Source organism: Heterodontus francisci, chromosome 15 (genome assembly GCF_036365525.1).
Source record: "Heterodontus francisci isolate sHetFra1 chromosome 15, sHetFra1.hap1, whole genome shotgun sequence".
Lineage (NCBI taxonomy): Eukaryota > Metazoa > Chordata > Chondrichthyes > Heterodontiformes > Heterodontidae > Heterodontus > Heterodontus francisci.
In genome coordinates this window covers 59618135-59644098 of record NC_090385.1, presented here as the reverse complement: position 1 = coordinate 59644098, position 25964 = coordinate 59618135, and the positions used below count along the sequence as shown (strand labels likewise).

At 44.2% G+C, this 25964-nt stretch overlaps 1 protein-coding gene across 1 annotated transcript in view; it reads left to right on the top strand.

The window, feature by feature from the left end:
• The window catches only part of LOC137377684 (ATP-binding cassette sub-family C member 5-like), a 269211-nt gene that overhangs the window by 29761 nt on the left and 213486 nt on the right, over nt 1-25964 (top strand). The window contains exons 2-3 of the mRNA XM_068047603.1: nt 7987-8182; nt 19140-19294. Coding sequence (XP_067903704.1) covers nt 8141-8182; nt 19140-19294 — 197 coding nt within the window. The 5' untranslated portion in view covers nt 7987-8140. The remainder of the gene's footprint in view (nt 1-7986; nt 8183-19139; nt 19295-25964) is intronic.

Sequence of the window (25964 nt, the reverse complement as noted above, 5' to 3'; positions counted from 1 at the left end):
GATTTGCCAATGACGCTGACATCCCATGAACAAATCGGAAAAAAGTCACTTTTATAATTTGTGCACAGCAAGGTCCCACAAACAGCAATGATTTAAATGACCAATTAAACTGCTTTCTTGAGGAATAAATGTTGGTCAATGTGCCGAGAGAATTTCCCTCCTCTTTGAATGGTTGCACAGGATCTTTCATATCTACCTGAGAGGACAGATAGAACCTTGATTTAATATCTAATTCAAAAAGCAGCATCCCCTTAGTACTTCATTGAAGTGTCAGCCAAGATTATGTGCTCAAGTCTTAGAGTGGTACTTGAAACCAGCACCATCGGACTCAGAGCTAATAGTGCTACCATTGAGCAATGGCTGACACCAATCTTTTCAAGCCTCTTCCATGGCCTTGACTTCTGTCCTAAAGTAGACAACCCAAAACTGCACACAATATTTTCACTGCACCCTAACCAATGATTTACCTTGGTTTAGCATTACCTCTTTGCTTTTGTGCTCGATGTCCCTATTTATAAAACCTCTAATCCACTATGTTTTTATCTCTAACACTTTATAAATTTGTTCCCCCAATTTTAAAGATCTTTAGAATGGTTACAGCACAGAAGGAGGCCATTTGACCTGTCGTGACCATGCTGGATCTCTAAGAGCCACTCAGCTAGTCCATTCACTTGCTTTCCCCATAGCCCTGTAATTTTTTTCCCTTCAGGTACTTATCCAATTCCCTTTTTGAAAGCCATAATTGACTATCTCCACCACAGTCAGGCAATGCATTCCCGATCCTAACCACTTGCAGGATAAAGAAGATTTTCCTCATGCCACCTTTGTTTCTTTTGCCAATCACCTTAAATCAGTGGCCGTTTGGTTCTTGACTCTTCTGGCAATGGGAACAGTTTCTCCCTATCTACTCTGTCTAGACCCTTCATGATTTTGACCACCTGTATCCAATCTCCTCTCAACCCTCCCTAAGGAGAACAGCCCGAGGTTGGCCAATCAGTCCACATAACCATTTTTTATGTCTTTTCTGCATCCTCTCCAATGTCTTTACATCCTTCCTAAAGTGTGGTGCCCAGAATGGGATACAATACTCCAGTTGAGGCTGAACCTGTGTTTTATAAAGTTTCACCATAAGTTCCTTGCTTTTGTACACTATGTCACTTTTTATAAAGCCCAGGATCCTGTATGCCTTATCAACTGCTTTCTCAACCTGCCTTGCCACCTTCAATGATTTGTGCACATATATTCCCAGGTCCCTCTGCTTCTGCACCCACTTTAGAATTGTACCCTTTATTTTATATTGTGTCTCCTTGTTCTTCCTCTTAAAATGTATCACTTCACACTTCCCTGCATTAAACTTAATTTTCCACATGTTCGCTCATTCCACCAGCCTTTCTATGGCCTCTTGAAGTCTATCACTATCCTCCTCACAGTTCACAATACTTCCAAGTTTTGTGTCATTTGCAAATTTTGAAATTGTGCCCTGCATACCCAAGTTTAGGTCATTAATATAGATCAAGAAAAGCGGTGGTCCTAACACCAAAGCCACTATATCCCTTCCTCCAGTGTGAAAAACAACTGTTCACCACTATTCTCTGTTACCTGACACTCAACCAACTTTGTACCCTGGATGTCACTGACTGTTTTATTCCATGGGCCTCAACTTTGCTGACAAGCCTGTTAAGTGGCACTTTATCAGATGCCTTTTAGAAGTCCATGTACACCATATCACCACATTACCCTCATCAACCCTCTCTGTTCCTCAGTGAAATTAGTTAAACATTAATTGCCCTCAGCAAATCTGTGCTGGCTTTATTTAATTAATCCACATTTGTCCAAGTGACTGTTAATTTTGTCCGGGATTATTGTTTCTAAAAACCTTTTCCTACCACCGAGGTTAAGCTGACTGGCCTGTAGTTGTTGGATTTATTCCTTTTTGAACAAGGGTGTAACATTTGCAATTCTCCAGTCTTCTGTCACCACCCCTATATCTAAGGAGAATTGCAAAATTATGGCCAATGCTTCTGCAATTTCTACCCTTCCTTCAGTATCCTCAGACGCATCTGATCCGGTTCTGGTGACTTACCAACTTTAAGTACAGCCAGCCTTTCTAACACCTCTATCAATATTTAGCCCATCCAGTGTCTCAACTGCCTCCTGTTTCACCATGAATTGGGCAGCATCTTCTTCCTTGGTAAAGACAGATGCAAAGTAGTCATTTAGTACCTCAACCATGAACATTGAATGTATTAGAGATTGTTTTTTGGAGCAATATGTTGTGGAACCAACCAGGGAGCAGGCTATTCTAGATTTGGTTTTGTGTAATGAGGTGGGATTAATAAATGATCTCATTGTTAAGGATCCTCTAGGGAAAAGTGATAATAGCATGCTAGAATTTCAAATTCAGTTTGAGGGCGAGAAGCTGGAGTCCCACACGAGCGTTCTGGAGTTAAACAAAGGTAATTATATAGGCATGAGGACAGATTTGGCCCTAGTGGACTGGGCAGGAAGACTACAAGGTAGGACAGTTGACAAGCAGTGGCAGATGTTTAAGGAGATATTCAATTTATCCCAACTAAAATATATTCCAGAGAGGAAGAAAAATTCTAGGAGGGGGAAAAAAACATCCATGGCTAAGCAAGGAAGTTAAAGATAACAAAGACAAAAACAAAGGCATACCATATTGCAAGGCCAGAGGCAGGCTGGAAGATTGGGAAACTTTTAAAGATCAACAAAGGGTTACTAAAAAAGTAATAAAAAGAGCAAAGGTAAATTTATGAAAGAAAACTAGCGCAAAATATAAAAACGGATAGCAAAGGTTTCTGTAAGTATATAAAAGGGAAGAGAGTAGCTAAAGTGAACATTGGTCCATTGGAGGATGAGGCTGGGGAGTTAATAGAAGGGAACACAGAAATGGCAGAGGCACTAAATCAGTCTTTTGCTTCAGTTTTCACGGTGGAGGACACTAGTACCATCCCAATAGTACTAGGTAATGCAGAGGTAATAGAAAGGGAGGAACTTAGAACAATCATCATCACTAGGGAAAAAGTACTGAGCAAACTATTGGGGTTGAAGGCAGACAGGTCCCCAGGGCCTGATGGCCTACATCCTCGGGTCTTAAAGGAAGTGGCAGTGGAGATAGTGGATCCATTGGTTATAATATTCCAAAATTCTCTGGATACGGGAAAGGTTCCAGTGGTTTGGAAAAAGGGAGGGAGGCAGAAAGTAGGAAACTATAGACCAGTTAGTTTAACATCTGTCATTGGGAAATTGTTAGAATCCATTATTAAGGAAGTAATAACAGGACATTTAGAAAGTCAAAACGCAATCCATCAGAGTCAGCATGGTTTTATGAAGGGTAAATTATGTTTGATTAATTTGCTAGAGTTCTTCGAAGCTGTAACAAGCAAAGTGGATAATGGGGATCCTGTCGATGTAGTTTATCTGGACTTCCAGAAGGCATTTGATAAGGTGCCACACAAAAGGTTAATACACAAGCTAAGTTCACGTGGGGTTGGGGACAATTTATTAGCTTGGATAGAGGATTGACTAACCAACAGAAAACAGAGTCGGGATCGATGGGTGTTTTTCTGGTTGGCAAGATGTAACTAGTGGAGTGCCACAGGGTTCGGTCCTTGGGCCCCAACTATTTACATTCTATATAAATGACTTGGATGCAGGGATAGAAGGTATGACAGCCAAAATTGCAGATGACACTAAAATAGGTGGGACAGTAAGTTGCAATAAAGTAAGAAATCTACATATGGATAGATTAGATAAATGGGCCAAAATCTGGCAGATGGATTTTAACATGGATAAGTGTGAGGCTATCCATTTTGGTCGTAAGAATAGAAAGGCAAATTAATATCTAAATGGAGAGAAACTTCAGAGGGCTTCGGTGCAGAGGGATCTGGGTGTCCTCGTGCATGAATTGCAGAAAACTAGTTTGCACATACAGCAGGTGATATGGAAGGCAAATGGAATTTTGGCATTTATTGCTAAAGGAATAGAGTATAAACATAGGGAAGTGCTGCTGCAACTGTACAAGGCATTGGTGCGACCGCACTTGGAGTATTGCGTACAACTTTGGTCCCCTTACTTGAGAAAGGATGTAGTTGCATTGGAGGCAGTTCAGAGGAGATTCACTAGATTGATTCCAGAGATAGGGGGCTTGTTTTATGAAGAGAGATTGAGCAGTTTAGGCCTTTACTCTCTGGAGCTTAGAAGAATGAGAGGAGATCTAGTTGAGGCATATAAGATGACTAAGGGGATTGACAAATTAGACATAGAGAGGATGTTTCCTATTGTGGAGCAATCCAGAATGAGAGGTCATAGTTTTAGGATAAGGGGTAGCAGATTTAAAACCGAGGTGAAGAGAAAGTACTTCTCCCAAAGGGTCATGAATCTGTGCAATTCACTACCCCAGAGTGCGGTGGATGCCGGGACATTGGGTAAATTTAAGGAGGAGATAGACAGATTTTTAATTAGAAATGGGTTGAAGGGTCAAGGAGAATGGGCAGGAAAATGGAGTTGAGGCCAAGATGAGATCAGCCGTGATCGTATTGAATGGCGGAGCAGGCTCGAGGGGCTGAATTGCCTACTCCTGCTCCTAGTTCTTAAGTTCTTCTGTTCTGTCTCCATATATAAACCTCTATTTTGGTCCCTAATCATCTTTACTCCTCCTTTTACCACCTTTTTTTTTTTACTATTTATATGCCTATAGAAGACTTTTGGATTCCCTTTTATGTTGGCTGCTAGTCTCTGTTTGCTGCTATTTCTTTTTTTCACTTCCCCTCTGAATTCTATATTCAGCCTGCTTCTCACTTGTACTACCAACCTGACATCTGTCATATACACCCTTTTTCTGCTTCATCTTGCTCTCTATCTCTTTTGTCACCCAGGGAGCTCTGGCTTTTTGTCGAATCTTTTCTCCTTGCGGGAATGTACCTCAACTATACCTGACCTATTTCTTCTTTAAAGGCAGCTCATTGGCAGGTAAAACTGTAATTGAACAATCTTTTATTCCAATTTTCCAAGGCCAGATCTGTTGTCACCCCATTAAAATTGGCCCTCCCCCAATTAATTATTTTCACTCTGGATTGCTCTTTGTCCTTTTTCAAAACTAATCTAAACCTTATTACTCTATGATCACTGTCCCTTAAATATTCCTCCATTGACACGTGATTCACTTGTCCCACCTCATTCACTACAACCTGATCCAGCAATGCCTCCTTCCTCATTGGACTGTAAACATACTGATGTAGAAAATTCTCCTGAACACACTCCAGAAACTCTTCCCCCTCTTTGCCCTTTGCACTATTACTATCCCAGTTTATATTAGGATAATTAAAGTGCCCCTTTATAACTATAATTCTTGCACCTCTCTGTAGTTTCCTTGCAAATTTGTTCCTCTCTATCTTTCCCACTAGCTGGAGGCCTGTAGAATACACCCAGTAGTGTAATGGTCCTTCTATTATTTCTTAGCTCAAACCAAATAGATTCTGTCCTCGATCCTTCTCGGCCATCCTCTCTCTCCAGCATTATATTATCCTTAATCAACACTGCCACCTCTCTTCCTTTCTCTCCTCACTTACGTTTCCTGAACACCTTGTATCCAGGTATATTTAATACCCAGTCCTGCCCTCTTTTGAGCCAGATCTCCATTATCGCCACAACATCATACTCCCACGTGGCTACCTGTGTCTGCAGCTTCCCAACCTTATTTACCACACTCCTTGTGTTCACATACATGCACTGGAAACCTAATTTAGAACTTATTGCATTCCCTACTGTGACCCTAACTAATACCTTACTATTTCTTACTCTAGAGCCAGTTCTTTCTGCTCCTTGTTTTTCCTCTCTAATGTTACTTCCTGGTTCCCATCCCCCTGCCAAGTTAGTTTAAATCCTCCCCAATAGAACTCGCAAACTGCCCCCCAATGACATTAGTCCTGACTCTGTTCAGGTGCAACTCATCCAGCTTGTTCCCATCTCTGCCAGAACCAGTCCCGATGTCCCAGAAATCTAAAACCCTCCGTCCTGCACCATCTCTCCATCCATCTGCTCTTTCTTCCTATTTCTATACTCACGAGTGGGTGGCATCAGGAATAATCCCAAGATTACTGCCTCTGAGGTCCTGCTTGCCTGTTTTTTTTCTAAATCCCTAAAGTTTTATCTGAACTCTAAAGTCTCTCTGCTGCTCCACTTTTATTTTAAGGTTTTGCCATTCAGTGTATATATCTGTCCTTATTCTTCCTTCCAAAATGTATGTCCTCACATTTCTCCAATTCAAATTTCATCTAACAGCTATTTGCCCAATCTAGGGAAGTAGGATCTATTTAATCTACATCATTAACTGAAACACTGCCATATGTGTATTTCTATGCACTTGTTTGATGATAGCCTACATGCCTAGTCGATACATAACATAATTGCTATAACATCAGTGGTGTGATTAGCGTGTTTATCCAGTTTATTTTTAACTATTAACCACGTTCTAATCACTCATATGTATTTGTATTCTTTGACACCTGTTCGTAGCATCGGGATTGACACTTGTGAAGTGTTGTAATCATTTTAGTGACGCATTATTTAATCACTAGTATTCACACATATTCTCTATGGGTGGTTATTACATTATTTTAATGAGATTCTGAGTCAGTGCTGTATGGAACTGGTTGACCTTTTGTAATATTCCGACCTGTTCTAATTCCTCATATAGTTAAATTGTCCCATTATTGACTGTGGTTTTGGTATAATTATCCCGGCGTTTACTGTGGTGCTGCGAATGTAAATGTTAGACCGGGGGGTCCGCCGGAAGGTTTAAAGGGGTCCACCGAATCCGCATCTTTCAAGAATTTTTTTTAAAAATTCCATTTAGGGATAAAAATTATGTTGGCACTATTCTGGGAAAGAACTTGCATTAAATTGCGCACATAATCAGCATCCGCATAAAGTGACAGAAGCAAAAAAAAAGTACCATCATTGATGTTGGGGGATCGGAGACCCCGCACTCCCTCTCCTTCCCCCAGACCAGTTGTGACTGTTTGAAGCAGGTTCTTTTGCCGGCAGACGGAGCGGTGCCTGTTCCCCTGTCCATGTTTAAATCCGGTGAACAAAACAACAGGCTGGTGGTGTTTAATGATGTCCGTTTTGTGGGGAAGAGAATTAACCAAAAAGTGTCGGCGAATGTTCGTCTAACTGCATCTTTCGCTCCTTATGCGGCTGACCGCTGTGGCAGCTGTTTGCAGAGCCGAACACAGCCAGCCTGGGTGGGCAGCTTATGAAACTGCCCACAACCACTTTTGCTGGGAGCTCGTCGTCCGAGGTCTGGGTCCATGGGCTATCACTCATGCGAGGAGCGGATAGCTATGAACATTGACATTTTTATCGATAAAACACACCATTTTACTTTGGGGCGTGAGCCTGGAGATTAGGTGCACATCGTTTATGGTAATCCATTTGATTTTCTGTTGAGGGATCTAGCTGTGTGCGAATTTGCTGCTGGATCTTTCTCATGTGGCAGGAGCCACTCAGTCCCAGAACTAAGTTTCACATTAAAATAAGTAAAACAAAGATAATAATAAATATGCAGGTTTACTTGTTTGACTAATTCTTGTTTTGGAAAAGTACTTATGTTACAGGTGGCCCGTGGAATTTTTATAAAACGGGAGGGGGGCGGGAAGGGCTCAGAAACAAAATGGTTGAGAACCGTTACACCATCACTGACTATTGTGACTTCCTTATCCTATCACGGAATGTTCTTATTGTAATTTTCTTATTCAGTTCTGCTGGCCCATGACTGATGTATTGTAATTTCTATCTATATGTCATCTAAACTCTACTCCATTGAGATATATATTGTCCCCCTCCGACAGTTCTGTTCTGATTCCTTCGTCATATGTAAACCCCTTGAATCTGATCCCTTTCTGCAGTTGCCTTTTGCATCGCCATCTATACTTGTTTATGTTCATGTGACCTTGTTACTAGGGCTGTGAATGTCGCTATGTGATTGGCATTGGTGCCAATGACGACACGACAGACGTCGGTATCTGCTGTTCCAGTTAATTCTGATCACATTGTGGGAACACAAGGCAACAGATGCGGCGGAGACTGGTCTTCTCCAAAAACCACTTAGACTTACATGGAAAAGGCCGAAGCTTGTTGCACTGATGATCTCAAGGCTGTAAGTCCCCATAAGTAGTTTATTAATAGCACTGTAATAATAGTCCTGTCACTTTTAAATAGTTTTGGAATTTCAGAATGCATATTCAACAGCTTCACTGTTAGTCTGTTTCTGTACCGTTATACACTTTGTGAGACCAAGACTAGCTTTAACTCGGTTTAGGTATCGGGTGCATGATTATTTGAGTCATTTATTATTATTGGTGTGCTGTGTCTTATAATCGTAACATAACTGTATCTCTTCAGTAACTAAATTTAAAATAAAGACGAAGAAAGATCTTGGAACCTTTTCAAAATCCGTGCAGACATCGCCCTGAATTGACCTGTGAGATTCTGTTTCCTCTCTCCAACATTCTTACTTTCATGCTATGGACACTTTTTGATAGTTTCTTTTTGATGTTTACAATTTGTACTTTTTGTCATCAATTCAGGTGCTTGTTTGTAAATAGCCACTTCCATACTAAAATTAAAGTTAAAAATATGCTGAACATAGAGGTGCTCCTGAGAAGTCAGGAGTGTTTTGTGGTGTGACTGAGGGAGTCACCTAATAAATTGGCCTTTATTCACACTGCAAACGCTATAAAGTAAAAACGAACGTCTGTAGCACTACCTCCTCCCTACCGAATTGGTTTTTTTGAGTGCACACGGTACATTAAATGTTTTTATTAGATTATTCATATATCTTTGTACACGTGCCAATCGTGAACTTCTTATTCCAATTTAAAATGTGAAAACAAATGGTCATATTAATCCCAAAACAAAAATCATATTTGTTTATTCATTCACGGGATGTGGGCATCGCTGGCTAGGACAGCATTTATTGCCTATCCCTAATTGCCCTTGAGAATTTAATCATCTTCCACACAGTTAAACCATTCATCGCAAGGCAACGATAAAGATTATATGGATCTTTCATAGTGTACATGGTAGCATAGGTTCTAGTGTTTCACTTGCACTTTATGGAACTGTAGGGTTTAATGTAGTTTTAGAGTAATTTCTTCAGTGGGTGCTGGGCACTAGAATTTATGACCGGAATTTTACAAGTCCACCCCCGCCCCCCCCCCCCCCCCCCCCACCCACTCCGGAGCAGGCTTGGGAGGTGGGGGTCGGGGAGGGGCATAAAATTGAGTGAGAAGCAGGGGATGCCGTTTCCGTCGCCTACGCAACCTCGCTATTTTAGCAGTGGTGGGGGAGGTTGCAAACGGCCTGCCCACCCCAGGCCAATTGAAACTCTTAAGTGGCCAATTAATTGCCACTTAGTGCTTCCTTCCGCCGCCGCTGGTATTTTGCCAGCGGAGGACAGGCACTTCACCTGAGGTGGCCGCTGAGAAAAATCTGGTGGCCTCCTTGCAGGCTGGGGCGGGGCCCTCCTGATCAGGCACCCTGTGTCCCACAGAGGGCCCCTAAGCAGCAGAGTCTGCCTCCGCTAAAACTATTCCCCTGCTCCGCTCTCTGACTCCCATCCCCCTTGCTGGGGCCCTGCTGATTGTCCCCTATGAGGCTTGTACCCCACTTAGCTTCCTGAAGGGCAATGTCCATCGTGCATCTTGTTAGGTGCAGTCCCAGCAGTGGCCACCACTCCCAGTGGCGCTGTTGGTACTGAGGAGCTGCCAGGCTTCTGATCGGCCAGTAGCTCTTCGAGGCAGAACTTCAAGCCTCAGAATGGCGGAAGTCCCGACTAGTCCAATTAAGGGCTTGGGCCATGCAAAATAGCAATTTTGCTTCCAGGCCCGACGGAGGCAGGCTCTCCCCTGCCATTTTAGCCAGTGGGCAGGCCACCACTTCAATATAAAATAAAAGCAAAATACTGCGGATGCTGGAAATCTGAAACAAAAACAAGAAATGCTGGAATCACTCAGCAGGTCTGGCAGCATCTGTGGAAAGAGAAGCAGAGTTAACGTTTCGCGTCAGTGACCAGAAACGTTAACTCTGCTTCTCTTTCCACAGATGCTGCCAGACCTGCTGAGTAATTCCAGCATTTCTTGTTTTTACTTCAATATAAAATCCTAGCCTATATATGCGTGTGGGAAGGGATTCGGAGTGGGATTTTACAATATTTGAAAAAATCTGGGGGTTTCTCTTAATTAACAGATACTCTATGGAAATCTTTTTTTTTTGTTGCTGCTATGCTTATTTATACAGTCCTGACAGGAAGGCCGAAAGCAAAATATTTTGTTTGCTGAAAATCTGAAAATAAAAACGATTCAGGCTGCATCTACGGAGAGGGAAACCGAGTACTGTGGAGAATTGCAAGTGTGCGGGTGCTTGTGGGGACATAGTTAAAACCTCGAAAAAATGCCGGAGGCCAAAATGATCACGGTCACTTCAGCATTTAACAGATGCATGTTTGGAGGCGTGTGGGAAGCTGCACTTCAATGAGGTGCTGGTTGGCAAGGTGAAGCTTTACTCTATCCTGTTTAAAGTGGCAGTCTGAGTGGTCTGGGTCAGCATGCCGTTGGTTGCCTGCTGCGTTTGATGCTCCATGCAGGTGGTCACTCTTTCCATGGAGGTGGAAATCAGCACAAAGGCTTGAGATATCATGGCAGTCATACTAAAGACAGATTCCTCCAATCTCTCTCTAATGGTGTGCACTGACTCTGGAAATTCTGACAGAACCTGTCACATTTTCTGTTGCTGCACCAGAATAGTCAACTTCCTGGATGACCTTCGAGACTCAGTATCTGCATCTAGCTGGGCAGAGCTTGGAGTGTCCTGCGCCCTCCAATGGGGACTCTCTACTGCTTTATCTCGCCATGTAACAACCTAGCTACCTGCCTTGAAGGCCTCACCAAGGTGTGTGTCTCGACATTGGTAGAGGGTGTGCATGAGTCATGTGATGGTTTTTCCTCAGAGTGTATAACTTCCTCTCAGGAAATCATGGCATCCTCCTGCACTTGCTCCTGCATCAGCCTTGTAGGACCTTTGGGAGATGAAAGACATGAATTAGAACTGATAATGGGGAAAGGTTTCAAAGTCGTCATTGTGTGGATGCTCATATTTCAGTCTGGTGACAGCAAATCGATATGAATGGTTGTTATATGGCATTGTGATATCTAATTCTGCCATCACGTATCTGCCATCCGCAATGTCCAGGCACTCTGCCAATCCACCGATCTCCTTGGCCTCCTTCTCTGCAGCAGTCAGGGGGGCCACCCCCAGTTCTCTACCTCTCCCTAGAGTTCTGCGTTCTCTTCTGCAAAGAGAGAAAGCAGAGAGTTATGAGTGTCAAAATGGATTATGTGGAGAGGATGGAATGACAAGATTTGAGAAGGATGACTGTGAGGGTTGGGTTTGAGATGGCAGTAAGATGGGGGTGAGTGTCAGTGTTGGCTGCTCAGATGGGAATGTGAGGAGGTGCCTCGAGAGAAGAAGTAAGTGGAGCGACAAGGTGTGTTGGTCTGAGGCCTGCTGTGCAGGAGAATGTTGGGGAATTCAGAGTGTGGTAGTTGGCACATAAATGTGGAATTCCACTCACCTATCCAGCCTTCACGAGGTGATTGAACCTCCTTCGGCACGATATACAATAGTGAGGCACTGCACTGCTGCTGCTCAATTCTTGAGCTAATTTGAACCACACCTGTTTGGCTGGCCTCTTCCATTTGTCCATAGAGAACAATATTTCTGTTTGGGCACTTGAAGCCTGCAGCATGACCTCCAGCAAAGCAGCAGAGATGCAGGGGACAGCCTTCCCACATTGCACTTCCATCCTAATGCCTGCTGTATCCTCAGTAACAGGTCTGCAGTGGAGCCATTCTGACCCCTGTCGAGATCCCCTTAAATAGAGATCCTTCAATTTATGGGTATAGGTTGTTTTCAAGGCCACACTCTATAATTGGTCAGGAAACCTGGAAGTGAGTTACTAATACTGTGGCTGAGTTTAAAAAGCCTGCTCCACGAGGTATCGGATGGGTTCCTCACCCACTGCCAGCCCCTTCACTGCTTGCGGGTCCATTCGGTAAAAATTCTGCTTAGTGTTTTGGGTTGAAAGGTCATTGACCTGAAACATTAACTCAGTTCCTCTCCACAGATGCTACCTGACTTAGAGCTTTTCATTAGGTCATTTAGTATTTAATATGGAACTAACTCCTTTTAATTTAACATGGTATATAAGGGATTGAGGAGATAGTGATGTACATGTGCCTCGTTCATCTGCCTGTTCCACCATTGAGGACTTGAAATGTGTTTTTATTGAGGTTCATCCCTCTAGATCTGCCCAGATCAGCGTAACAGCCTCACCTCATACAGGTTTTGGCTGAGACAGTCTCAGTGAAAGGACAGGCTGTGAGCAAAGCCACAACCAGTTCGCCACCCTAGGATGCGAGAATAAGTACCAGTGGATGGGTACTACTCGGCCAAGCCCTTAAGCCCTTAAGCCCTTTAGCCCTTTTCAGAGAAATCATGCCTGGAACAACACTAAGAGCTCTACATGGCCTTTATTGATCTGTCAAAGGTTTTTGATTCCATCAACCACAAAGCTGTTTGGAAAGTTCTCCAGAGACTTGGATATCCGGCAAAATATGCTACAATACTGAGACTCTTGCGTGACAGTATGACAGCAACTGTTCTTTGCAATGGATTGGAGACCAAGACTTTTTGTATCCAAAAGGGGGTCAAGCAAGGCTGTGTGATTGCACCAACTCTTTTCACTGTTTACCTCAGCCTGGTCATGGGACTCATTCGTGACCACCTTACACAAGAAATCATGATTGAGTTTTGACTCGACGGGAAGTTTTTCAACCTTAACAGGCTAGAGAGCCAAGACTAAAGTGACTCTCCAGCATATTTACAGCTTACAATATCCTGATGACTATGCAGTTGTGACCCACACTGCAAGTGACATTCAGATCACCCTCAACCTCTTCAACTCTGTGTACAAAAGGGTTGGTCACTCTCTCAACCTCAGCAAGACCAAAATCCTCCACCAGCTCTCCCCTGAATAAGTGCCTACATCTCCAGCTATTGTTGTTGATGGGGAGACTTTGGACGTCGTTGAACACTTTTAATATCTTGGCAGCTACCTTTCTCAAAAGGCCACCATCAAAGTGGAGATCCAGCAAAGAATCGGCTGTGCCAGCGCAGCCTTCCAAAAATTGCGTAACTATGTCTTTAACAACGGAGCTCTCCATAAGAGGACAAAGGCTTTAGTCTACAATGCTGTTGTTGTCATCACTCTTCTATATGGCAGTGAGACTTGGGTCACCTATCAAACACCCCTCCAGTCGCTGGAGAATTTGAGTCAGAAAGTTTTGGGTTTAAGTCCCACTCCAGAGACTTGAGCACAAAAACTAGGCCTAACACTACAGTACAGTATGGAGCAAGTGCTGCGCAGCTGAAGGTGCCATCTTTCAGATGAGATAAAAGACCCCATGATATTATTTGAAGAAAAGGGGGGAGTTATCCCCACTGTCCTGGCCAATATTTTTATCTCTCAACCAACATCATTTTAAAAAAAAATATATTATCTGGTCCTTATCACATTGCTGTTTGTACAACTTTGTGCACAAATTAGCTGCCATGTTTTCTACCTTACAACAGTGACTTCACTTCGAAAAGTACTTCATTGTCCATAAAGCACTTTGATATTTCCTGAGGTCATGGAAGATGCGATATAAATGCATTATTCCTTTCATTTTGATGAGGACTATTTTATATAGCTTTGTGATGAACAACAACTTGTATTTATTTAACACCTTTTAACGTGGTAAAATGTCCCATGGCCCTTCACAATAGCGTTATCAAACAAAATTTGATTTTGGTCACACAGGAGAAATTAGGGCAGACAGTCAAAAGCTTGGTTAAGGAGGCAGTTTTTAAGAAGCGTCTTGAAAGAGAAAAAGAGAGGTGGAGAGGGAGAGAATTCCAGAGCTTAGGGCCTTGGCAGCAGAAGGCACGGCTGCCAATGATAGAGCTTTTAAAATCGCATTGCTTCACACTAGAATTGGAGGAGCGCAGACATCTCTGAGGGTTGTAGGACGAAGGTAACATAGATTGGAAAGGGCAAAGCCATGGAGAGATTTGAAAACAAGGATGGGAATTTTAAAATTGAGGTGTTGTTTAACCGGGACCCAATGTAGGTCAGCGAGCACAGGGGTGATGGGTGAATGGGATTGTGTATGTTCGGCCACGGGTAGCAGAGATTTGGATATTTTCAAGATTATGAAGAATAGAACAGGGCAAGCCAGCTCATGAGTACATTACAATAGTCAAGCTTAGAGATGACAAAGGCATGGATGAGAGTTGAAGCACCAGATGAGCTGAGGCAGGGGTGGAGTCAGGCGATGTGACAGAAGTAGAAATAGGCAGTCTTTATGATGGCACGAATATGTAGTCGAAAGCTCATATCGGGGTCAAATATGACATCAAAGTTGTGAACAGTCTGATTCAGCCTCAGACAGTTGCCGGGGAGAGGGATGGAATCAGGAATGGAGTTTGTGGTGAGGACTAAAGACGACGACTTCGGTCTTGCCAATATTTAGTTGGAGAAAATTTCTGCTCGTGCTGTACTGGATGTTGAATAAATTGTCAGACAATTTAGAGACAGTGGAGGGGTCGAGAAAGGTAGCAGTGAGGTAGAGTTGGGTGTTGTCATTGTACATATGGAAACTGATGCTGTGCTCAGATGATGTCGCTGAGGGGAAGCATGTATATGAGAAATAGAAGGGGGCCAAGGATAAATCCTTGGGGGACACCTGAGGTAACAGTGCGGGAATGGGAAGAGAACCCATTGCAGGTGATCCTCTGGCTGCGAGTGGATAGATAAGTAAAAGCAAAATACTGAAATAAAAAGAAGAAATGCTGGAAATACTCAGCAGGTATGGCAGCATTTGTGGAGAGAGAAGCAGAGTTAACGTTTCAGGTCAGTGACCCTTCATCAGAAGGATGTAGATAAGGATGGAACCAGACAAGTGCATTCCCACCCAACTAGACCACAGAGGAGAAGAGTTGAAGGAGGTTGGTTGATGTAGTTAACATTGTCAAAGGCTGAAGGCAGATCAAGAAGGATGAGGAGGGATAGTTTACCATAGTCACTCCCCCAGTAGCTGTGAATATATTCAATAGATCCATACAGATCAGGAAGGTCCAAGTTGCAGCCCCAATCAGTGCTGAATTAGCTGATATCAGCCCAAGCAGCGAAAGACTGCTGTTCCCCTAATGTAGGGAGGGGGCATACCATCCAGGTTCCCACTCCTAATCAGTATGGAACAAGCTCTGCTCGAAGCGTGCATGTATGGTGAGGACATGATGCCCCCTTGGTCAAACATGCTGCCAATGTTAGCTGTAAAAGTCCACACATGAATAATTCACTATTGGGAGAAATACCAAATGGATTCCATAGAACCATACCTCATTAAGTAGACCAACATCTTGTGGATGGGAGGCAAAAAATTGAGAGTTTTGTCATAAATCAACCCACTGCTTTTTGTTTTTAGTTAAGACAATGGGAGGTGACAACAGCTGGTTGGATTTTAGCTTGTAGTGTGAGCAATGCTATTCATTTATATGCTTAAAAGTTACAGAAGTTAAATTCATTCCTTAATACAATAAATGGCTAACTTGGTGTATTTTTTTCAGCTGTGGTTATTTTCGTTTTCAGGAGATTTGTACAAGTTAAGGTTTATCATTGAATTTTGTAATGCTGAGGTTTTTTTCACAGTAAAAAATGTTTACAACTTTACCGCTCCACCACCTCTGCACACCAGAAGTGCTGTACACTGAATATAATTCTTTTACTCCCAGGACATGTGTTTATAAAGTGTGTCTACAGCATTACCTATTAAGGCTGCAATGAAATGCTGCTTGATTTTATCTCTTAGAAGTAAGCCAACTCTTGGCACCTGTTTTATTCTGATTATGGGCCAATCTGTTGGCTTGCCACTTATAAATAGGTTACTGCAATAACTTCCATCAGAAGGATAACTGAAGTAAAATATATTTTTGGGGGGATATTGTACTAGCTTTCTGTTGCAGATTTCAGTATTAGCCAATTTAAGGGTTGGACAGAGGGATAGTTCGCTGTAGTAAAATATTTGCTCCATTGGTAATAAAATAGGAAGTAATGTTATTTCTGTTTAGCTGATGTCAGTATCAAAATGAATGGAGAATACATGAGTGAGTCTGTCTGAAGTCGAAGTTAGCCAGTATTTATTAACAATCCTAAACACATTTAGATGCATAAACTAGAAATGAAAATGCATTTTAAGAATTCTTGGAAATTTTCTTCTCTTTGCAATTGTCAAAATAATTTGTCCATCAGCACTATGGAAAACTTTGGTCGATCTTGGAGAAAAAAGCTCTGAGATTTTGTTTTTGCATGCCGTTTGTGTAAACAAGTCATATAGCTGATGGGGAGGTGAAACAAACAAGCAGAGGGCTGGGGTTTAGCTTTATTATTATGCTATTATGTTGTCAAACTTGATGCAGAAGTGGACCCATATTTTATTGAAGTGAAGTGAATCAGTGTTAAAGTTTTGTATGCAGTGTATGAAAAGAAACTATTACATTAATCAGTGCTGGATCTGTATTGACAAAACAAAATTGCTATCTAGATGCAGAGTAAAAAATAGTGTTTCAACTGCCATATTTTGTTTTGGTGATTTTTTTTTTTTGTGTGTTTATCATCTTGAATGATAGAGCTGCTAAATAAAGCACTTTCCCATTTCAGAAACTCAGTGTTAGCATGAAGCACGCCAAGATCAAATATAACCTGACAAGATGTTGAGAAAGCTTTCATAATTCAGCTCCAACCATCAATCTTTTCCCTACTATTGTCCCTCAACGCCCCAGTTTATTTTTTTCCATTTACCACTGGTTTTCCCATTGAGTTTGTTAGTTTAATATGAAAGTACAGTTTTGTCCATGTGTGTTTTCTCCCACTAGGAACTGGTTGGAATTACTCAAACCTATTTCATTTAGATTTTTTTTAAATTTCCAAAATATACTTTATTCATACACTGTGGTCTTTCCCCATTGAGCCTTTGCTGCAGCTGCCCCAAGCTTTAGTGCATCCCTCAGCACCTAGTCCTGGACTTTGGAATGTGCCAGTCTGCAACATTCGGTGGTGGACAACTCTTTGCGCTGGAAGACCAGCACGTTTCGGGCAGATCAAAGGCCATCTTTCACTGAATTGATAGTCCTCCAGCAGCAGTTGATGTTTGTCTCTGTGTGCGTCCCTGGGAACAGCCCGTAGAGCACAGACTCCTGTGTTACAGAGCTGCTTGGGATGAACCTCGACAAAAACCACTGCATCTCTTTCCACACCTGCTTTGCAAAGACGCATTCCAGGAGGAGGTGGGCAACCATCTCTTCCCCACCACAGCCACTGCGGGGGCATTGTGCGGAGGGGGCAAGACTTCGGGCGTGCATGAAGGATCTGACTGGGAGGGCCCTTCTCACCACCAGCCAAGCTACATCTTGGTGCTTGTTTGAAAGTTCTGGTGATGAGGCATTCCGCCAAATGACTTTGGCGGTTTGCTCGGGGAACCATCCGACAGGATCCACCGTCTCCTTTTCCCGTAGGGCCGTGAGGACATTCCGTGCAGACCACTGCCTGATGGACCGGTGGTCAAAGGTGTTTTCCCGCAGAAACTGCTCCACGAAGGATAGGTGGTACGGCACGGTCCAACTGCATGGAGCGTTCCACGGCAATGTGACCAGGCCCATCCTTCGCAACACCGGGGACAGATAGAACCTCAGCATGTAGTGACACTTGGAGTTTGCGTACTGGAGGTCTACACACAGCTTGATGCAGCCGCACACGAAGGTGGTCATCAGGATGAGGGCCACGTTGGGTACATTTTTCCCGCCCTTATCCAGAGGTTTGAACATGGTGTCCCTCCGGACCCGTCCATTTTAGATCCCCAGATGAAGCGGAAAATGGCTCGGGTGACCGCCACAGCACAGGAGTGGGGTATGGGCCAGACCTGCGCCACGAACAGCAACAACGTGAGCGCCTCGCACTCGATGACCAGGTTCTTAGCCACAATGGAGAGAGATCGCTGCCCCCACATGCTCAACTTTTGTTGTACCTTGGCTACTCGCTCCTGCCAGGTTTTGGTGAACGCCCCGGCCCTTCCGAACCATATCCCCAGCACCTTCAGGTAGTCTGACCTGACGGTGAAGGGGACAAAGGATCGGTCAGCCCAGTTCCCAAAGAACATGGCCTCGCTCTTGCCGTGGTTAACTTTGGCTCCCGAGGCCAGTTCGAACTGGTCGCAGATGCTCATCAGTCTGCGCACGGACAGCGGATCCGAGCAGAACACGGCGACGTCATCCATGTACAGGGAGGTTTTCACCTGAGTGCCTCTGCTGCCTGGGATTGTCACCCCTCTTATGCTTGCATCCTTCCTAATAGACTCAGCAAAGGGTTCAATACAGCAAACAAACAAGACCGGGGAGAGAGGACAGCCCTGTCTGATTCCAGATTGGATCAGGAAACTTTCCGATTCCCACCCGTTGATTGAGACTGCGCTACTGATTTTTTTTTTATTTCCAAAATATACTTTATTCATAAAAATCTGCAAAAATTACAGTGCCAAACAGTTTCAAACAGCACCAAAAAATACAAACATTGCAAGGGAGATCAGTTTCCTTCGATACTATCATGAGTTTCTTCACAACCCTTCCGTTTCACTATTGTCATGCCAATTACATTTACAGTTTTACATTTCCAGCAAATGAAAATATCAACGATACAGTTCGAGGGGTTTCCCATGGATCCAGCCCCTCAGTTCAGCTTGGTGGGGGGACCTGACGTTGCCAACAGAGAGAGATTTTCATTCTATCAGTCTGGGTTGGATTCGAATCCAAATCCCTATAGTTAATTCAATACACCTTTCAGTTTCCTCAAACTTCCAGCACTGAATGAAAAGTGATTGGTTCATTATGGTAGAAGACATACATTATTCTGCCATATAATTACTTCTGATGAAGGTCTTATAACTTTGTTTTTCTCTTGTTAGAATCAGGTGTTTTATGCAAATGCACCTGAGGAAGAATGTCCCTTCAGCAATTCTGCCAGCTCTAATCTGCAGATATTGGAGGAAGAGGGAAAAGTGCAAAAGGGGAAGTACCACCAAAGTCTCCACCTATTCAAACCCTTCCGAACAACACATAAGTAAGTAAACATGCCAAACCAGAACAACGGTAGCAGGACAGCACCGTACATTTTAGAGAATCTAGACAAACTGTTTTTCCTAAGAGAAATTGAGTAGCATCTTTGATCTGTGTGATGTAACTGTGCACACAGGTTGGGATATATAGTGAATATGCACATCTATATTTAGGAGGAACTCAGTGGTCTACAAATTAGGCAGATATAATATTGACAGCCAGTAATGGAGTTGCCCCTGTCCTGTTGGCATGAGTTTGTACAGTTTTATGACACAGTCCTTCTGATCTCTTCAAGTACAATTGATTGGCCTTGTACAGAAGGGTGACAGTGCAAGAGCATCACGAACTGTGTCTAATTTACCTTCCTCTAAGCTTGCACCTTCTCTTCCAATCATGCAAACACAGAGGAATACCCATGAAGGCAATCTGGTATGAAACATCTTTGGGAAAGGAGCAGATCTTGCAGATGGATTGTACCGTTAAGATACAAAGCACATTTGAAATATAAATGACCATTTAGGTGAGAAAAAGGATGGGACTAGCAATAATAGGCTGAGTTTTCCCTATGGAGGCAGGAAACTGATTAAAGGCACGATTTTCACGGGGGTGAGCCCTTAATTGATATGGAGACGGGTTCCCTGTCCAGGGACGGGAACGGAGGTGGGTCAGATGATTTACATCCTCCACGGCAGCCATCTGTGAGGCTGCTGGTTGTTTTTAAGGGAGAAACCTGCAGTTTGTGCCAAAGCCTTCCACAGCACCAGAGGGAAACAAAATGTCAAAGGAGAGCTGGAAGCCTGGCATCTGGGGTCGGGCTACCCTTCGCTTCATCGATGCCAACCTGGATGTAATGTTGGAGGCCATGAGGGAGAGGAGAGAGGTCCTCTTCCCAGAGGGTGGCAGGAGGAGGCTACCAGCCGAAACTGAAGAGGCCTGGGTTCAGATAGTTTCTGCCGTCAATGGCAGAAGCATGATCAGAAAAAACGTGGATTCAGTGCTGTAAAAGGTTCAACAAATAGCAAAGAACAACGGGGGAGAGAGAAGCCTTTATAAATAGCATGGGAAACACCTGCAGCAGCAGAGCTGCAAAGCGCAGCAGGAGTGAGGAGCAACGTTGAAAGACAGGGACATATTGCGAAGTGATGTCACAGGACAAGGAGTCACATCGGGTGAGTAGAAACATAAAAAAATAGGAGCAGGAGTAGGAAATTCGGCCCTTCGAGCCTGCACCGCCATTCAATACGATCATGGCTGATCGTCCAAACACAGTACCCTGTTCCCACTTTCTACCCGTATCCCTTGATCCCTTTAACCCTAAGAACTGTATCTAACTCTTTTTCTTGAATATATTAATGATTTGGCCTCAACTGCTTTCTGTGGTAGAGAATTCCACAGGATCACCATTGTCTGGGTGAAGAAATCCCTCCTCATCTCAGTCCTAAATAACTTACCCCTTATCCTTAGACTGTGACCCCTGGTCCTGGACTCCCCTGCCATCAGGAACATCCTTCCTGCATCTAGTCTGTCCAGTCCTGTTAGAATTTTGTAGGTTTCTATGAGATCCCCTCTCATTCTTCTGAACTCTAGCATACAAGTAAGCTTTGAATTTTTATTTTAATGTTATTTGATTTAAATTAATCAACTTTAAAGTAAGGCTAGATCAATTAATTAGCATATAACTAAGGTTACTTTGATCATTTATAATCAGTATTCAATTAATTAATCAAATCTAAGGGATAAAGTTAATGGCTAGAGTTCTGAATTTTTCAGTAAATTAAAATCTAATCTATTTAGATAATAAGAGTTAAATAAAAAAATTTCAGTTACCCTCTCTACAAAAGACAGTCATGTCAGCACAAGGGAAGCAGTTGGCTGGTGAGCCTAAAGTCGTAAGTTTAAGAGTCACATAAATAGAGGTGTGGCAGGGTAAGTTAATCCCGTGGAGTGTGCATCCTGCTCCATGTGAGAACACGACGCTTCTTGTGTCCTGGATAACCAAGTGTGCAGGAAGAGTCTTCAGATGGAGTCGCTCAAGCTCCAGGTTTCGGAGCTTGAACAGAAGCTGGCATTACTCTGGTGCATCCGTGAGGCTCGGTTTCGTGGATAGCACATATATAGATGTGGTCCCTCCTGCAGCTTAAGGGCATGCAGGCAGAGAGGGAATGGGAATGTGCCAGGCAGTCAAGATGGACCAGGCAGGGAGTGCAGAAGTCCCTTGAGTACATCTCACTATCCAACCATTACTCCGTTCTGAATACTGGTGACCGTGATGGGGTGTGCTGCCAGAGCCTCATCCACAGCACTACAGCTTGCTCAGCTGTATGGCGGGCAGGAGGGTGATTGCAAAGGCAATAATGATGGGGGATTTGATAGTTAGGGGAACAGGCAGGCGTTTCTGCAGCCATAGACGTGATTCCAGAATGGTACGTCGCCGACCTGTGTCTTGGTCAAGGATGTCACTGAGCGGCTCCAGAGCACTCTCAGAGGGTTTTTTAAAAAAAATTATTTCACTGGCTAGGCCAGCATTTATTGCCCATCCCTAATTGCCCTTGAGAAGGTGGTGATGAACCACCTTCTTGAATTGCTGCAGTCTGTGTGGTGTAGGTACACCGACAGTGCTGTTGGTATTCCAGGATTTTGACCCAGCGACAATGATGGAACAGCGATATAGTTCCGAGTAAGGATGGTGTGTGGTGGCTTCGAGGGGAACCTCCAGGTGGCGGTGGTCCCATGTATCTGCTGCCCTTGTCCTTCTAGGTGGTAGATGGTCGTGGATTTGGAAGGTGCTATCAAAGGAGCCTTGATGAGTTGCTGCAGTGCATCATGTAGATGGTACACACTGCTGCCACTGTGCATCACTGGTGGAGGGAGTGAATGTTGAAGGTGGTAGATAGGGTGCAAATCAAGCGGGCTGCTTTGTTCTAGATTGTGTTGAGCTTCTTGAGTATTATTGGAGCTGCACTCACCCAGGCAAGTGGAGAGTATTCCATCACACTCCTGACTTGTGCCTTGTAGATGGTGGACAGGCTTTGGGGAGTCAGGAGGTGAGTTACTTGCCGCAGAATTTCCAGCTTCTGACCTGCTCTTGTAGCCACAGTATTTATGTGGCTGGTCCAGTTCACTTTCTGATCAATGGTAATCCCCAGGATGTTGATAGTGGGGGATTCAGCGATGGTAAAGCCATTGAACATCAAGGGGAGATGGTTAGATTCCGTTTTGTTTGAGATGGTCATTGCCTGGCACTTGTGTGGCACAAATGTAACTTGCTACTTATCAGCTCAAGCCTAAATGTTATCCAAGTCTTCTTGCTGTATGTGGACACGGACTGCTTCAGTTTTTATTCGTTGCTGGGATGTGGGCATCGCTGGCTAGGCCAGCATTTATTGCCCATTCCTAATTGCCCTTGAGAAGATGGTGGTGAGTTGCCTTCTTGAACCTCTGCAGTCCATGTGGGGTAGGTACACCAACAGTGCTGTTAGGAAGGGAGTTCCAGGATTTTGACCCAGCAACAGTGAAGGAACGGCAATATAGTTCCAAGTCATGACGGTGTCTGGCTTGTAGGGGAACTTACAGGTGGTGGTGTTCCCAAGCATCTACTGCCCTTGTCCTTCTAGGTGGTAGAGGTTGCTGGCTTGGAAGGTGCTGTCTAAGGAGCCTTGGTGCATTGCTGTAATGCATCCTGTAGATGGTACACACTGCTGCCATTGTGCATCGGTGGTGGAGGTTTGTGGATGGTGTGCCAATCAAGCGGGCTGCTTTGTCCTGGATGGTGTCGAGCTTCTTGAGTGTTATTGGAGCTGCACGCAGCCAGGCAAGTGGAGAGTATTCCATCACACTCTTGACTTGTGCCTTGTCGATGGTGGACAGGCTTTGGGGAGTCAGGAGGTGAGTTACTCGCCTCAGGATTCCTCGCCTCTGACCTGCTCTTGTAGCCACGGTATTTATATGGCTACTCCAGTTCAGTTTCTGGTCAATGGTAATCCCCAGAATGTTGATGGTGGGAGATTCAACGATCGTAATGCCATTGAACGTCAAGGGGAAATGGTTAGATTCTCTCTCTTGTTGGAGATGATCATTGCCTGGCACAGCATCTAAGGAGTTGCGAATGCTGGTGGACACTGTGCAATCATCAGTGAACATCCCCACTTCTGGTCTTATGATGGAGGGAAGGTTGTTGATGAAGCAGCTGAAAATGGTTGGACCTAGTACAGTACCCTGAGGAATTCCTGCAGTGATGTCCTGGGACTGAGATGATTGACTTCCAACAACCACAACAATCTTCCTTTGTACTATGCATGACTCCAACCAGTGGAGAGGTTTCCCCCTGATTCCCATTGACTTCAATTTTGCTAGGGCTCCTTGATGCCACATTGTCAAATGCAGCCTTGATGTCACGGGCAGTCACTCTCACCTCTTGAATTCAACTCATTTGTCCATGTTTGGACCAAGGCAGTAATGAGGCCAGGAGCTAAGTGGCCCAGGCAGAACCCAAACTGAGCATCGGTGAGCAGGTTATTGTTGAGTAAGTGCGACTTGGAAGGTGTTGTCGACAGTGCTACCATCACTTTGCTGATAATCGAGTAGACTGATGGGACAGTAATTGGTTGGATTGGATTTGTCCTTTTTGCAAGATGAACAGCTGCAGTCATGGCCCATATCGGTACCAACGACAGTTAGAAAGAGGGATGAGGTCCTGCAAGCAGAGTTTAGGGGGCGAGGAAAGAAACTAGTAAGCAGGGCCTCAAAGGTAGTAATCTCCAAATTACTTATGGTACCAGGTGCAAGTGAGTATAGTAATAGGAGGATTGAGCAGATCAATGCTGGAGAGATGGTGCAGGAAGGAGGGCTTTAGATTCCTGAGATTTTGGTACCAGTTCTGAGGGAGATGGGACCTATACTAAAGGCCTGCTCGGGTCTGCAAATGAGACCCGACCCGAGCCCAACAGAACTCCATCCGAGCCCGACCCGGCCCGAGTCCTTCCATTTTTTTCCCGTGCCCGACCCGACCAGACCATCAGTTAAATTCATAGTCATAGAGTCGTACAGCATAGAAACAGGCCCTTCGGCCCACCGTGTCCATGCCAACCATAATGCCTATCTATACTAATCCCACCTGCCTGCATTAATTCCATATTCCTCTATGCCTTGCTCATTCAGGTACCTGTCCAGATGCCTCTTAAATGTTGCTACTGTTCCTGCCTCCACCACCTCCTCAGGCAGCTCATTCCAGATACCCACTATTCTTTGTGTGGAAAATTTGCCCCTTTGATCCCCTTTAAACCTCCTCCCTCTCACCTTAAATCTATGCCCTCTAGTTTTAGTCACCCCTACCATGGGAAACAGACTCTGGCTATCTACCCTATCTATGCCTCTCATAATTTTTTATACCTCTATCATGTCCCCTCTCAGCCTCCTTTGCTCCAGGGAAAACAGACCCAGCCGATCCAATATCTCTTTAAGCCCTCCAAACCAGGCAACATCCTTGTGAATCTTTTCTGCACCCTCTCTAGCTTAATCACATCTTTTTTGTCGTGCGGCGACCAGAACTGCACACAGTACTCCAGATGCGGATTAACCAACGTTATGTACAACTGTAACATAACGTCCCAACTCTTGTACTGAATGCCTCGGCCGATGAAGGCAAGCATGCCATATGCCTTCTTCACCACCCTGTCTACCTGTGTTGCCACTTTCAGGGAACTATGTACTTGCACCCCAAGGTCTCTCTGCTCAAAAACACTCCCCAGGGCCCTGCCATTCACTGTATATGTCCTGCCCTGGTTTAACTTCCCAAAATGTATCACTTCACACTTGTCTGCTTTAAATTCCATTTGCCAATCCCTTGCCCACTTTCTCAGTTGATCTATATCCTGTTGCAACCTTAGACAACCTTCTTCACTGTCCACTATACCACCAATTTTGGTGTCATCTGAAAACCTACCAATCATGTCCCCTACATTCACATCCAAGTCATTAATATATATGACAAACAACAGAGGGCCCAGCACCTATCCCTGCGGCGCGGCACACCACTGGTCACCGGCCTCCAATCTGAAAAACAACCATCCACAACCACCCTCTGCCTCCTATCACCAAGCCAATTTTGTATCCAATTGGCTAGCTCACCCTGGATCCCATGTGTTTGAACCTTCTGGACCAGCATACCATGTGGGACCTTGTCAAAGGCCTTGCTAAAGTCCATGTAGACAATGTCCGTCGCCCTGCCCTCATCAATCCTCTTGGTCAGCTCCTCGAAAAACTCAATCAAATTCATGAGACATGATTTCCTACGCACAAAGCCATGCTGACTATCCTTAATCAGACCATGCCTTTCCAAATGCATATAAATCCTGTCTCTCAGAATCCCTTCCAATAACTTTCCCACCACTGATGTAAGGCTCACTGGCCACCTTTGGCTTATCCCTGCTGTCCTTCTTAAATAAAGGCACAACATTAGCTATCCTCCAGTCTTCTGGTACCTCACCCGTGGCTAACGATAATACAAAAATCTCTGCCAAAGTCCCAGCAATCTCCTCCCTTGCTTCCCATAGCATCCTAGGATACACCTGGTCAGGCACTGGGATTTATCCACCTTAATGCGCTTCAAAACCTCCAACACCACCTCCTTTTGTAATGTTGATATGCTCCAGGATATCGCTGTTCTGTCCCTTGAA